The sequence below is a fragment of the Anomaloglossus baeobatrachus genome, chromosome 8, assembly GCF_048569485.1.
Source record: "Anomaloglossus baeobatrachus isolate aAnoBae1 chromosome 8, aAnoBae1.hap1, whole genome shotgun sequence".
NCBI classification, from domain to species: Eukaryota; Metazoa; Chordata; class Amphibia; order Anura; family Aromobatidae; genus Anomaloglossus; species Anomaloglossus baeobatrachus.
The window spans coordinates 248,054,566-248,068,666 of record NC_134360.1 but is presented as its reverse complement, the minus strand read 5'-3'; the positions used below and the strand labels follow the sequence as shown (position 1 = coordinate 248,068,666).

Below are 14,101 nucleotides of genomic sequence, written 5' to 3'. Positions count from 1 at the left end.
ATCTCAAGAAAACGTGGGTCATGGAGCAAGATGACGACCAAAAGCCATAAGTAATTCTACAAAACAATGCTGAAAGGAGAAGAAAGTTAAACTTGTAGATCTTTAGGAGATTTTAAGAAGACATTTGCAACAAGCAAATCCAAAAACATTTGTGATTTGAAGGTCTGTCTGTTCATGAGGAAAGGGTTGTATTTCTCGGATATTCTGCCAGAAACTGATGTTTGGCTATGCATCACGTTTACAGCTGATCATAACAGCAAAGGTTCCACAAAGTACCAAAAGACGCTTATGATGAAGACGGTGAATAGTTCTGCAACTACAATACTCAGTACATGTGTCAAATTTGGAGAAGACACTTTTTCTATTACTTGTGTTGAGCCATTGGTAATGCACATTGTAATGCACCCGCGAACGTAAAGGTCTATATCAGATCAACTACACCTGAACCACAGGGTTACTTTACAAACTAAAGTTCCGAACTGTGCAGTCCCTACAGGCCACTGTGCAGACTAGGAGAACCCTATCAGGAAGACTAGGAGATCCCTAGTTTCCCTAATTGGCCATCAAGTGTTTCACCTACCTGCTTAGGAACCCTTTGAAGGTGCGGCGTAGAAATAAACCTATTAGGTCACAAAACTGTGCCTGGCAATAACACTTGGCAGTAGGCAAGAAATCAGTGTTTGATCCACTTCAAAATATCACCAGCAGGAAAAACAAGCAAGGGGGAGATTTAAATGGCTGCACCCACAAGGGGAAAGCTCAGACTAAATGAAAGAATGAAAACACCTGTTGCGAGAAAAAGAATGAAAAACAGACAAAAGATGATCAGCACCTGAAAGAAACTGAACCATGCTGTGGCCTAGTAGAGATGGAAGCTGATCGCAGAACAGAGGATTGCCAGATCGATCCTTGAGGCATGACAGGTATTTAAATAATTCTTGTTTAATTAAGTTATTGTAAACAGAATAAAGTTTGTGACCCACCACCTTAAAATGTGAGTTATACTACCACCCTGTGCCTTCTCGTTACAATCATCTGATGAGTAATGGCAGGACATTTACAGTTCATATTATGGAGTTTTCATATAAGAGCAATATATTATGGAATTGTTATTCATGTCGTTATATTGTGGAAAATCTGGACAGTGGATGTTACAGGATTTCATCAGCTTGAACATTACAGTATGGAGCAGTACAACATAAACAGCAAAGACACGACTGAGTCATGGAGGTTGCAGTCTTCAGATTTTATTGAGCTTTTTCTATTTTAGTCAGGTTTAAGTGAATGCCATTCACAGAACGTAAGACGAGCCGAGGAATCTTCTTTGGTTCATTCTTGGGGTCTATACTTAGCTCGAATCTCGGTAACGTCAGCGCGATGGCCACTTTCATCTCATTCATAGCGAAGTTCTGTCCAATACAATTTCTGGGGGAGAGAATATGAGCGATTCTTATTTGCTTTGTAATTTCAGCAGAAGAAAGTCAGGACTTCATTTTTCTTGGGTTGATACTTCATTAGAAATCCATGTGCACAGATGACGTACAGTGCGGTTCTCAATACATCTTTTGCATTTTGGAATATCATTCCTTTATCATAAGAAATATTCCGAAATGCGTAAGATGTATTGAATACCGCACTGTATGAATGAAGTCAGCACTCCATTTGTCTTGGTTCAATACTTTGTTAGAAATCCAATTGCACACATGACATACTGTGCGGTCTTCAATACATCTTGTATCAGAATATCATTCCTCAATCATAAATCAATGATTAAAGAATAATATTCCGAAACGCGTAAAAGCATCGAAGACCACACTGTATGTTGTTATGTGTGCTCATGGATTTCTAATAAATTACTGAACCAAGGAAAATGGAGGGCTGACTCTCTTCTGCTGATATACCTCTTTGCCTATTCAGGTTGCCGTGCACCCAAGATGCAAGTGATGCGGGTGTAGTGAGCTGTCATTTTCAACTCTGATTTGCAGCCAATAAGCTCTGCTTTAACTCAGATGTGTAACTGTCAAGCTCTGTGCCTCAACTCTGATGTGTAACTGTCAAGGTCTGTGCCTCAACACTGATGTGTATCCACTAAGCTCTGTGCCTCAACACTGATGTGTAACCACTAAGCTCTGTGCCTCAACTCTTATGTGTAACCACTAAGCTCTGTGCCTCAGCTCTGATGTGTAACTACTAAGCTCTGTGCCTCAACACTGATGTGTAACCACTAAGCTCTGTGCCTCAGCTCTGATGTGTAACCACTAAGCTCTGTGCCTCAACTCTGATGTGTAACCACTAAGCTCTGTGCCTCAACACTGATGTGTATCCACTAAGCTCTGTGCCTCAACACTGATGTGTATCCACTAAGCTCTGTGCCTCAACTCTGATGTTTAACCATCAAGCATTGTGCCTCAACTTTGATGTGTAACCACTAAGCTCTGTGCCTCATCTATGATGTGTATCCACTAATCTCTGTGCCTCAGCTCTGATGTGTAACCACTAAGCCCTGTGCCTCAGCTCTGATGTGTAACCACTAAGCTCTATGCCTCATATATGATGTGTATCCACTAAGCTCTGTGTCTCAGCTCTGATGTGTAACCACTAAGCTCTGTGCCTCAACTCTGATGTGTAACCACTAAGCCCTGTGCCTCAACTCTGATGTGTTTCCACTAAGCTCTGTGCCTCAGCTCTGATGTGTAACCACTAAGCTCTGTGCCTCAACTGTGATGTGTAACCACCAAGCTCTGTGCCTCATCTATGATGTGTATCCACTAAGCTCTGTGTCTCAGCTCTGATGTGTAACCACTAAGCTCTGTGCCTCAGCTCTGATGTGTAACCACTAAGCTCTGTGCCTCAGCTCTGATGTGTAACCACTAAGCTCTGTGCCTCAACTCTGATGTGTAACCACTAAGCTCTGTGCCTCATCTATGATGTGTATCCACTAAGCTCTGTGTCTCAGCTCTGATGTGTAACCACTAAGCTCTGTGCCTCAGCTCTGATGTGTAACCACTAAGCTCTGTGCCTCAGCTCTGATGTGTAACCACTAAGCTCTGTGCCTCAGCTCTGATGTGTAACCACTAAGCCCTGTGCCTCAGCTCTGATGTGTAACCACTAAGCTCTGTGCCTCAGCTCTAATGTGTAACCACTAAGCTCTGTGCCTCAGCTCTGATGTGTAACCACTAAGCTCTGTGCCTCATCTATGATGTGTATCCACTAAGCTCTGTGCCTCAGCTCTGATGTGTATCCACTAAGCTCTGTGCCTTAATTCTGATGTGTAACCACTAAGCTCTGTGCCTTAATTCTGATGTGTAACCACTAAGCTCTGTGCCTTAATTCTGATGTGTAACCACTAAGCTCTGTGCCTCAGCTCTGATGTGTATCCACTAAGCTCTGTGCCTCAGCTCTGATGTGTAACTACTAAGCTCTGTGCCTTAATTCTGATGTGTAACCACTAAGCTCTGTGCCTTAATTCTGATGTGTAACCACTAAGCTCTGTGCCTTAATTCTGATGTGTAAGCACTAAGCTCTGTGCCTTAATTCTGATGTGTAACCACTAAGCTCTGTGCCTTAATTCTGATGTGTAACCACTAAGCTCTGTGCCTTAATTCTGATGTGTAACCATCAAGGTCTGTGCCTCAGCTCTAATGTGTAAACAATAATCTCTTTGCCTTAACTCTGATGTGTAACCACTAAGCTCTGTGCCTCAACTTTGATGTTTAATATTCAAGCTCTGTGCCTCAACTCTGATGTGTAACCACTAATCTCTGTGCCTTAACTCTGATGTGTAACTGTCAAGCTCTGTGCCTCAACTCTGCTAGGTAAAATTCAAGCTCTGTGCCTCAACTCTGATGTGTATCCACTAAGCTCTGTGCCTCAACTTTGATGTTTAACCATCAAGCATTGTGCCTCAACTCTGATGTGTAACCATCAAGCATTGTGCCTCAACTCTGATGTGTAACCACTAAGCTCTGTGCCTCAGCGCTAATGTGTAACCACTAAGCTCTGTGCCTCAACTCTGATGTGTAACCACTAAGCTCTGTGCCTCAGCGCTAATGTGTAACCACTAAGCTCTGTGCCTCAACTCTGATGTGTAACCACTAAGCTCTGTGCCTCAGCTCTGATGTGTATCCACTAAGCTCTGTGCCTCAACTTTGATGTTTAACCATCAAGCATTGTGCCTCAACTCTGATGTGTATCTACTAAGATCTGTGCCTCAACTTTGATGTTTAACCATCAAGCATTGTGCCTCAACCCTGATGTGTAACCATCAAGCATTGTGCCTCAACTCTGATGTGTAACCACTAAGCTCTGTGCCTCAGCGCTAATGTGTAACCACTAAGCTCTGTGCCTCAACTCTGATGTGTAACCACTAAGCTCTGTGCCTCAGCTCTGATGTGTAACCACTAAGCTCTGTGCCTTAATTCTGATGTGTAACCACTAAGCTCTGTGCCTTAATTCTGATGTGTAACCACTAAGCTCTGTGCCTTAATTCTGATGTGTAACCATCAAGGTCTGTGCCTCAGCTCTAATGTGTAAACAATAATCTCTTTGCCTTAACTCTGGTATGTACAGTAACCATCAAGTTCTGTGCCGCAACTCTGATGTGTAACTGTCAAGTATTTTGTATGTGTATCTACTAAGCTCTGTGCCTCAACTTTGATGTTTAACCATCAAGCATTGTGCCTCAACTCTGATGTGTAACCACTAAGCTCTGTGCCTCAGCGCTAATGTGTAACTACTAAGCTCTGTGCCTCAACTCTGATGTGTAACCACTAAGCTCTGTGCCTTAATTCTGATGTGTAACCACTAAGCTCTGTGCCTTAATTCTGATGTGTAACCACTAAGCTCTGTTCCTTAATTCTGATGTGTAACCACTAAGCTCTGTTCCTTAATTATGATGTGTAACCACTAAGCTCTGTGCCTTAATTATGATGTGTAACTGTCAAGGTCTGTGCCTCAACTTTAATGTGTAAACACTAATCTCTTTGCCTTAACTCTGGTATGTACAGTAACCATCAAGTTCTGTGCCGCAACTCTGATGTGTAACTGTCAAGTATTTTGTATGTGTATCTACTAACCTCTGTGCCTCAACTTTGATGTTTAACCATCAAGCTCCATGTTTCCATGCCTTGAAATGTAATAGCTATGATCTGAACCTCATATTGAGTAAATACCGTGAGTTACTGTGCCATTCTTGAGTTTGATTCCAAGGAAGGCGTCATTTTTAGATCTCCAGGATGTCTTACCTTGGTCCAGCTGAGAATGGAACATACGCATGTGAATGTCTGTTTGATGAATTTTCAGGTGAAAACCTCAGTGGATCAAAAACCTAAATCATAAAATAAATGACACATAAACCTTGTTGTAAAAACAATTCAATAATAATAATAATATTAATAATAATAATAACAATAATTAATACTACTACTACTACTACTACTACTACTACTACTACTACTACTAATAATAATATACAAAAGATGTATGTATTTATCTATCTGGACATTCAACCTCTAAATCACATTACATACAGATACAATTAAAATGATTCTATACAGTTACCGTATATACCTCTGTAGCCTCCACTTACCTCAGGGTTTTCCCAAATACTAGGAGATCTGTTCGTGCAATACACACTAAGAAATACAATAGTGCCTGTCACATCAAAAGACAAAGGAGGAATTTATATTTCTATAGCATATTACAATAAAACATTCTAAAGATAAAAGCCATTTCTTCAATATTAACAACAAACTTGTTATTTTTGAAAATGATCAAATTATGTAAATACTAAACAAATGGTTGATATATAGTACATGTGTTATAGTTCCAATATTTATACATTTTGGTAAATATTTGGCAAAATTGGATGCTTGCTGGGGAGTTTATTGTTTCTCTGCTTTCCATATTAAAGAGCAGGATGCAGTTTTATTATTAAATCTTATTTTTTCATCATATTTTTATTATTTTGATTTTAAAAAAATGTGACCGACCTTTGGGCAGACTTCGACCATCAAAGAATGTGATTGGTTCTTTCAGCTCCCGAGCGACTCCCGGTACAGGAGGGTAGAGCCGCATACTCTCCTTTATACACATGGTGGTGTACGGCAGCTTACTCAGGTCTTCCCTGGGCACACAAACAGTAGTAATAGAGTGACTATTGTAATATTATTCAATCATTAAAAAATGGCGACACCAATGAGAATCATGAAAAAAAATGCTGTAATCATGAAAACCTCCTAGAACTGCTTATTGACATTGCCATTTATAAATATCTTTAACTCCTAATCACTTATGGAATTAGCTTTATTATAAGCTAGCTGTAGTACCCGGCGTTGCCCAGGATAGTAACTAAAGCCTGCTTTACACCTTACAATCCAGCATACAATATCGTATGCGATCGTAACCGCCCCCATCGTATGTGCGGCCCGTTCAATTTGTTGATTGTGCCACACATACGAGTAACCCCCGTCACACTCACTTATCCGTCCATACGACCTCGATGTGGGCGGCGAACATCCACTTCCTGGAGTGGGAGGGACGTTCAGAGTCACAGCGACGTCACGCGGCAGCCGGCCAATAGAAGCGGAGGGGCGGAGATGAGCGAGACGTAAACATCCCGCCCACCTCCTTCCTTCTGCATTGCCGGCCGGGAGCCGCAGGACGCAGGTAAGAACTGTTCATCGTTCCCGAGGTGTCACACACTGCGATGTGCGCTGCCCCTGGTACAATGAACAACCTGACGTTCAATTTTTAGGAATTGAACGACGTGCGTGTGATGAACGTTTTACCGTTCAATCGTAATCGCACGTAGCTGTTACATGCTACAATGTAACTTATGATGCCGGATGTGCGTCACTTACGACGTGACCCCGCCGACACATTGTAAGATACATTGCAGCGTGCAAAGCGCCCTTTAGTCTTCCTCTCGCTCCCACTCTCCCCCTCTCTTTCTCCTTCCCCCGCTCCCACTCTCGCTCCCACTCTCGCTCCCACAATTGCTAGCGATGTCGAGCGCGATAGCACCCGCCCCCGTCGCACATGCGATATCTGGTGATAGCTGCCATAGCGAACATTATTGCTACGACAGCTTCAGACGCACATACAGTTAGGTCCAGAAATATTTGGACAGTGACACAATTTTGGCGAGTTGGGCTCTGCATGCCACCACATTGGATTTGAAATGAAACCTCTACAACAGAATTCAAGTGCAGATTGTAACGTTTAATTTGAAGGTTTGAACAGAAATATCTGATAGAAATTGTAGGAATTGTCACATTTCTTTACAAACACTCCACATTTTAGGAGGATAAAAGTAATTGGACAAATAAACCAAACCCAAACAAAATATTTTTATTTTCAATATTTTGTTGCGAATCCTTTGGAGGCAATCACTGCCTTAAGTCTGGAACCCATGGACATCACCAAACGCTGGGTTTCCTCCTTCTTAATGCTTTGCCAGGCCTTTACAGCCGCAGCCTTCAGGTCTTGCTTGTTTGTGGGTCTTTCCGTCTTAAGTCTGGATTAGAGCAAGTGAAATGCATGCTCAATTGGGTTAAGATCTGGTGATTGACTTGGCCATTGCAGAAGGTTCCACTTTTTTGCACTCATGAACTCCTGGGTAGCTTTGGCTGTATGCTTGGGGTCATTGTCCACCTGTACTATGAAGCGCCGTCCGATCAACTTTGCGGCATTTGGCTGAATCTAGGCTGAAAGTATATCCCGGTACACTTCAGAATTCATCCGGCTACTCTTGTCTGCTGTTATGTCATCAATAAACACAAGTGACCCAGTGCCATTGAAAGCCATGCATGCCCATGCCATCATGTTGCCTCCACCATGTTTTACAGAGGATGTGGTGTGCCTTGGATCATGTGCCGTTCCCTTTCTTCTCCAAACTTTTTTCTTCCCATCATTCTGGTACAGGTTGACCTTGGTCTCATCTGTCCATAGAATACTTTTCCAGAACTGAGCTGGCTTCATGAGGTGTTTTTCAGCAAATTTAACTCTGGCCTGTCTATTTTTGGAATTGATGAATGGTTTGCATCTAGATGTGAACCCTTTGTATTTACTTTCATGGAGTCTTCTCTTTACTGTTGACTTAGAGACAGATACACCTACTTCACTGAGAGTGTTCTGGACTTCAGTTGATGTTGTGAACGGATTCTTCTTCACCAAAGAAAGTATGCGGCAATCATCCACCACTGTTGTCATCCGTGGACACCCAGGCCTTTTTGAGTTCCCAAGCTCACCAGTCAATTCCTTTTTTCTCAGAATGTACCCGACTGTTGATTTTGCTACTCCAAGCATGTCTGCTATCTCTCTGATGGATTTTTTCTTTTTTTTCAGCCTCAGGATGTTCTGCTTCACCTCAATTGAGAGTTCCTTAGACCGCATGTTGTCTGGTCACAGCAACAGCTTCCAAATGCAAAACCACACACCTGTAATCAACCCCAGACCTTTTAACTACTTCATTGATTACAGGTTAACGAGGGAGACGCCTTCAGAGTTAATTGCAGCCCTTAGAGTCCCTTGTCCAATTACTTTTGGTCCCTTGAAAAAGAGGAGGCTATGCATTACAGAGCTATGATTCCTAAACCCTTTCTCCGATTTGGATGTGAAAACTCTCATATTGCAGCTGGGAGTGTGCACTTTCAGCCCATATTATATATAGAATTGTATTTCTGAACATGTTTTTGCAAACAGCTAAAATAACAAAACTTGTGTCACTGTCCAAATATTTCTGGACCTAACTGTACCTTGACGGCGACGTGACGGCGTCACTAAGTGGCCGACCAATAGAAGCGGAGGGGCGGAGATGAAAGGGACATAACCTCCCGCCCACCTCCTTCCTTCCGCATAGCCGGTGGACCCAGGTAAGGAAATGTTTGTCGTTCCTGCGGCTTCACACATAGCGATGTGTGCTGCTGCAGGGATGACAAACAACATCGTAACGACATTATGAAAATGAATGACATTACACAGATCAGCGATTTTTGATGCTGATGCTTTCGTTCATCGTCGCAACTAGGATTTACACGTTGCAATGTCGTTAACAGCGCCGGATTGCGTCACTAACGACGTGACCCCGACGATATATCGGTAACAATGTCGCAACGTGTAAAGTACTTGACAGGTATGGACATGGTTTTCTAGATCTAGGTTTTCTTGGCACATATATAGCGGTATAGCATTTTAGCACTCTTTTGCAGGACAATCCAATACAACACAACAATATAAGGCCTTATACATTAGGCTCTTACCACTCGACTGTGGTCCGATTCCCCAAGACCTCTCTGATCTCCTCCCGACATTTCTCTTGGTGCTCGGGGTATTTAGCCATACAGTATAATGTCCAGGAGACACCACTGGCCGTTGTGTCGTGTCCTTCAAACATGAAGGTGTCCACCTCTGCCCGCAGGTCTTCATCAGATAGACCCTGACCATTTTCATCCTGATAAAGCCAAATATAAATTTCTTTTACTGGAAAGATACCATATATCCAAAGGGGGCAGAGGTTAACTTATACATTGAGCATTTTAGTACCTTGGCACATAAAAGAATGTCCAGAAAATCCAAATGTCTCTTCTGCTTGATCTTCTCAACCTCTGTCTCCTGTTTTAGTAATTCCTTCCTCAGTTTGATTACTCTTTCTATAATACCAGAGAAAGGAAATTAGTGGACACCGAACAAGTTTCACAGTCCACCTTTATGAAATATTCATCATCTCTCCTGAATTGTCCTGGAGGATCCTGAAATAAGGGGAGACCAGTTGGGTTTCAGACATTGTCAACAAGTCTCCTGCTCTTTGCCAAACTTGACTTAGACCTCCAAGAAACCAGCTATTCTGGAACATACTTTCATTCATGGAGGTAAAGAACAGTAAGGCAGTGAAAAAGAGAAGAGGTCGGCATAGAGGGATGTGGATTTAGAAAGATCATGGCTATAGCCAGTGGTTGTGAACCTACCCTCCTCACTGAGACTGAAGGGGGCTTTACACGCAACGACATCGCTAACGAGATGTTGTTGGGGTCACGGAATTCGTGACACACATCCGGCCTCGTTAGCGATGTTGTTGCGTGTGACACGTACGAGCGACCGCTAACGATGCAAAATACTCACCACTCACGTCATCCATTTCCCAAATATCGTTGCTGATTTCGGACGCAGGTTGTTCGTCGTTCCTGAGGCAGCACACATCGCTATGTGTGATACCCCAGAAATGACGAACAACACCGTACCTGCGTCCTCCGGCAACGAGGTGGGCGTGACTTTCATGCGGCTACTCTCCGCCCCTCCGCTTCTATTGGACGCCTGCCGTGTGACGTCGCTTTGACACCGCACGAACCGCCCCCTTAGGAAAGAGGCTGTTCGCCGGCCACAGAGACGTCGTTAGGAAGGTAAGTATGTGTGACGGGTGCTAGCGATATTGTGCGCCACGGGCAGCAATTTGCCCGGGATGCACAAACGACGGGGGCGGGTGCTTTCACGAGCGACTAGTGATGTCGCTGCGTGTAAAGCAGCCTTTAGTATTGAAAATTGGTAAGTATGCTCAATGGTAGGTGTGCCACTGCTTCCGGGATGGTCTGTCATTGTTTATGTGTAAAAGAGGTTAATGATCTCATCCATTGGATTATGACTTGTGTAAAAATACTCTAACATTGGAATATTGAATGTACAACATTTAAAAAATGTCATAAAATATAGCTTGTGAATAATTTATGATTAGAGATGAGTGGACTCATGGAAGTTCGGTTCGGCAGGTGCAGCCGGACTGTAGATAAAGTTCGGTTTGTTATCCAGACTTGACCTGAACACCAATGGAAATCACTGATTGGGCAGTTCGGGTCTCGGCCCACATGCATTCAGCCATAAACAGATCACTTCCATGGGAGGGTGGATGGGTTTTTCCATTTTGTTTGTTTAGGGCACACCACATCCGATCATGCTGTTGTTACCGGCAGTGCGAGCCGTTCATACACTCCAAGTGGCTCACACTGGGCTGAGCACCGAGTCCACCCAAGCATGCATAGCAACGTGGTTTGCCTAGCTAAAACACCTGAACTCCACTCTGCTTTTTTTGTAAAGTCTGTGTTCAGTCCGTACATCGAACCTCAGGTTCATTCATGTCTATTTATGATCTGTGATGACTCTAATAAGGTGGCGCTAGACACTACTTGTATGCAGTAAATGTAGAGGTAGGCAGACAGGCAGAGATCATAAACCAGGAGGGCATGACATGCCAGTACACGGGGGGGGGGGGGCAGACAGAGACGAGGTCGAGATACAAGCCGAAGGTCAGGGTTCCAGGAGAATACATACAAAATACAGGGAGCAGGTGGAGACGTGGTCAGGAGAAAGTTCAAGGTCAGAATCCGGGAAGTCACAACAAAAACAGGGAAGGACAGGCAAAGACGGGTAAACAGCAGTCGAAAGACCAAGATCTTAACACTGAGCACCACGGGAGCCAACAGCACAACTGTAACCAGGAAGTACAACTGACGGCATCTTGAGCTAACACGCTCCCTAATGAAGCAGAGCAATCACTGGGAACAAGAGGCATCTGTGAGAGCACCTCCCAGGACCAGCAGGAAACCTAGTGTTTGTGAAACAACCAGCAGAGCATTTATCCTTCAAAATGATCTGCTTCATAAGCAACATATACCAGCTCTGCAGGAGAGCATAGCAGAACGATACAGAATGTTCTTCCCATCGGAAACGTTACATGATCTATTCTGACCTGTGTGTTCATGTGTTGTTTTCACCGCTCTCCGGAAGCGGAATCCATGTGGGCTGATATAGAAGATAAAGTCATTGTGATATGGAAAGATGCGGTATCGGCGCTGAACCAGGTAGGAGAGCTCATACACAGCGTTGATGTAGTCATTTTCACTAAAGATAAATATAAAGAAGAAAGTGGTCAACCATATTGTACAGAGCAAAGTGACATGGCTTCTGAAGTGGAGTGCTGGTCCTTTGAAGAAGAGAGTCCGGCGCAGGATTTTACCAACAAGTTACATATGGGACTGAACAAATTAGGGCTGGGCACTGTCTCACCAATAACCCCTCCATAGCAGTTACATGATATACCTCTCTGGTATGCATATTTTTGATAATCTGAGTAGTTTTATACATTAGTTTTTACAGCTATCAACCTGTTATTCTGGCAGTTGCTCTCGTAACTGAAGGCGCATTTCATGATGGTGTCCAAGGTCATGAGACTGACGTGATGGAAAAGCTCCACTGGTTTTTTATTTGGAGCCAGTTTCTCCCATTTGTCCTAAAAAAGATTCCATCATTGTAATCAGAAAATAACCACACATAGATTACAGAGGAGAACATCAGCCTATTTACACTAGACAGATTTTTGGGTGACTGAGAAGGTTCTTGGATGTGGACATTGCTCCTTACCAGCATGACGTTAACACTGTCGGAGGTCACTCTGACATACGGCTTCAGGACATCGTAATGGAATCCCGGGGTTAACAGTTTCCTGTGCTGGAACCACTTCTGCCCCGATAGCACCAGCAAACCTTTCCCTGAATGATATGAGGGCAAAGGGCAGGTCAAAGTAGGGAAGATATTTATCATAGGAACCTGAAAGCGACGCGGATCTCTGTGTGAGAGCCCATTCACCCTGAGCATCTGCCAACTGTAATTGTTTGGGGTCTAGTCAGTGCATTTCTTTTGGGGATGTCTGCTTTCTTTCGGTGAGGTCTGCTTTCTTTCGGGGAGGTCTGCTTTCTTTCGGGGAGGTCTGCTTTCTTTCGGGGAGGTCTGCTTTCTTTCGGGGAGGTCTGCTTTCTTTCGGGGATGTCTGCTTTCTTTCGGGGATGTCTGCTTTCTTTTGGGGATGTCTGCTTTCTTTTGGGAGATTCTGCTTTCTTTTGGGGATGTCTGCTTTCATAAGGAAGCATCTGCCAACTGTAATTGTTTGGGGTCTAGTCAGTGCATTTCTTTTGGAGATGTCTGCTTTCTTTCGGGGATGTCTGCTTTCTTTCGGGGAGGTCTGCTTTCTTTCGGGGAGGTCTGCTTTCTTTCGGGGAGGTCTGCTTTCTTTCGGGGAGGTCTGCTTTCTTTCGGGGAGGTCTGCTTTCTTTCGGGGAGGTCTGCTCTCTTTCGGGGATGTCTGCTTTCATAAGGAAGTGTTTAAGCAGCTAACAAAGTTAAAAAAATACAGAAGGACTCTTCATCAAAGAAGGCAGACACCTCCAAAAGAAATCAGAAACCCCAAAAGAAAGCAAACATCCCCAAAAGAAAGCAGAAACGTCCAAAAGGAATCAGCTAGGGCTTATTTTCAGAGTAGGGCTTATATTTTAAGTATACTCAAAAAAGCCCCAAAAATCTTACCAGAGCTTATTATTGGGGTAGGTCTTATTTTTGTGGAAACAGGGTATATACTGTAGTTTAAATGGCTGAAAAGTTGAACTGGTGGGTGGAAAATGAGTTGAAGACGCCTTTAAAATATCAGAATATAGCACACACAGAAAATAGCCCTCCGCTTGGCTCAGAACATTGTTGATTACTTTTTTCACCCTCCATCAAGCGGTATTTTAGAAACACAATCATGGCAGCCTGAAAGTGTAATATGAAGGTTTCCTTTAGATATTACACAGTTTGATCATTCTTGTTACGTACCGATCCATGGGGTTATGAAGTGATAGGCAAAGTTGTCCTTTGGATCTATAAAAAAAAAATGTGAATTTAGGATATGTATACATTTAAACTGACAAGGTGTACAACTCTAATGAGCATAAACAGGGGCACTGCGGGTCACCTCGAATAACATGAGAAAAAGTCACAAAAAAATTCAACAGAAAAACTTGTCATGAATCTACATGAGGAATAGCTCTATTTCGGATGCGTCTCTCCCCTCTGATCTCTATAGAACTTTTTTTTAAGTGGTGACATTTTATTCTTCATTGAAGACTGCTCTGTAGACAGATTTTAGCAGTTTTTAAAAGTCAATAATTAATGACTGATGTACTATAAAAATATATTTCCCAGTCTAATATTTAGCAAATGTTATCTTCCTTTGTGCTGTTGATTTATGAAAAAAAGAAAACATCCTAAAAAGGTTAATAAACCATTAAAACATATACCA

At 43.0% G+C, this 14,101-nt stretch overlaps 1 protein-coding gene across 1 annotated transcript in view; it reads right to left on the bottom strand.

The window, feature by feature from the left end:
* Positions 1-1,199: 1,199 nt before the first annotated feature.
* LOC142249531 (cytochrome P450 4B1-like) overlaps positions 1,200-14,101 on the bottom strand; it is a 29,496-nt gene continuing 16,594 nt past the window's right edge. Inside the window, exons 3-12 of the mRNA XM_075321198.1 lie at positions 13,636-13,680; positions 12,409-12,536; positions 12,153-12,277; positions 11,738-11,889; positions 9,544-9,650; positions 9,261-9,451; positions 5,991-6,124; positions 5,588-5,652; positions 5,244-5,326; positions 1,200-1,425 (exon numbers count right to left, since the gene is read on the bottom strand). Of these exons, the coding sequence (XP_075177313.1) occupies positions 1,248-1,425; positions 5,244-5,326; positions 5,588-5,652; positions 5,991-6,124; positions 9,261-9,451; positions 9,544-9,650; positions 11,738-11,889; positions 12,153-12,277; positions 12,409-12,536; positions 13,636-13,680 (1,208 nt within the window). The 3' untranslated portion in view covers positions 1,200-1,247. The remainder of the gene's footprint in view (positions 1,426-5,243; positions 5,327-5,587; positions 5,653-5,990; positions 6,125-9,260; positions 9,452-9,543; positions 9,651-11,737; positions 11,890-12,152; positions 12,278-12,408; positions 12,537-13,635; positions 13,681-14,101) is intronic.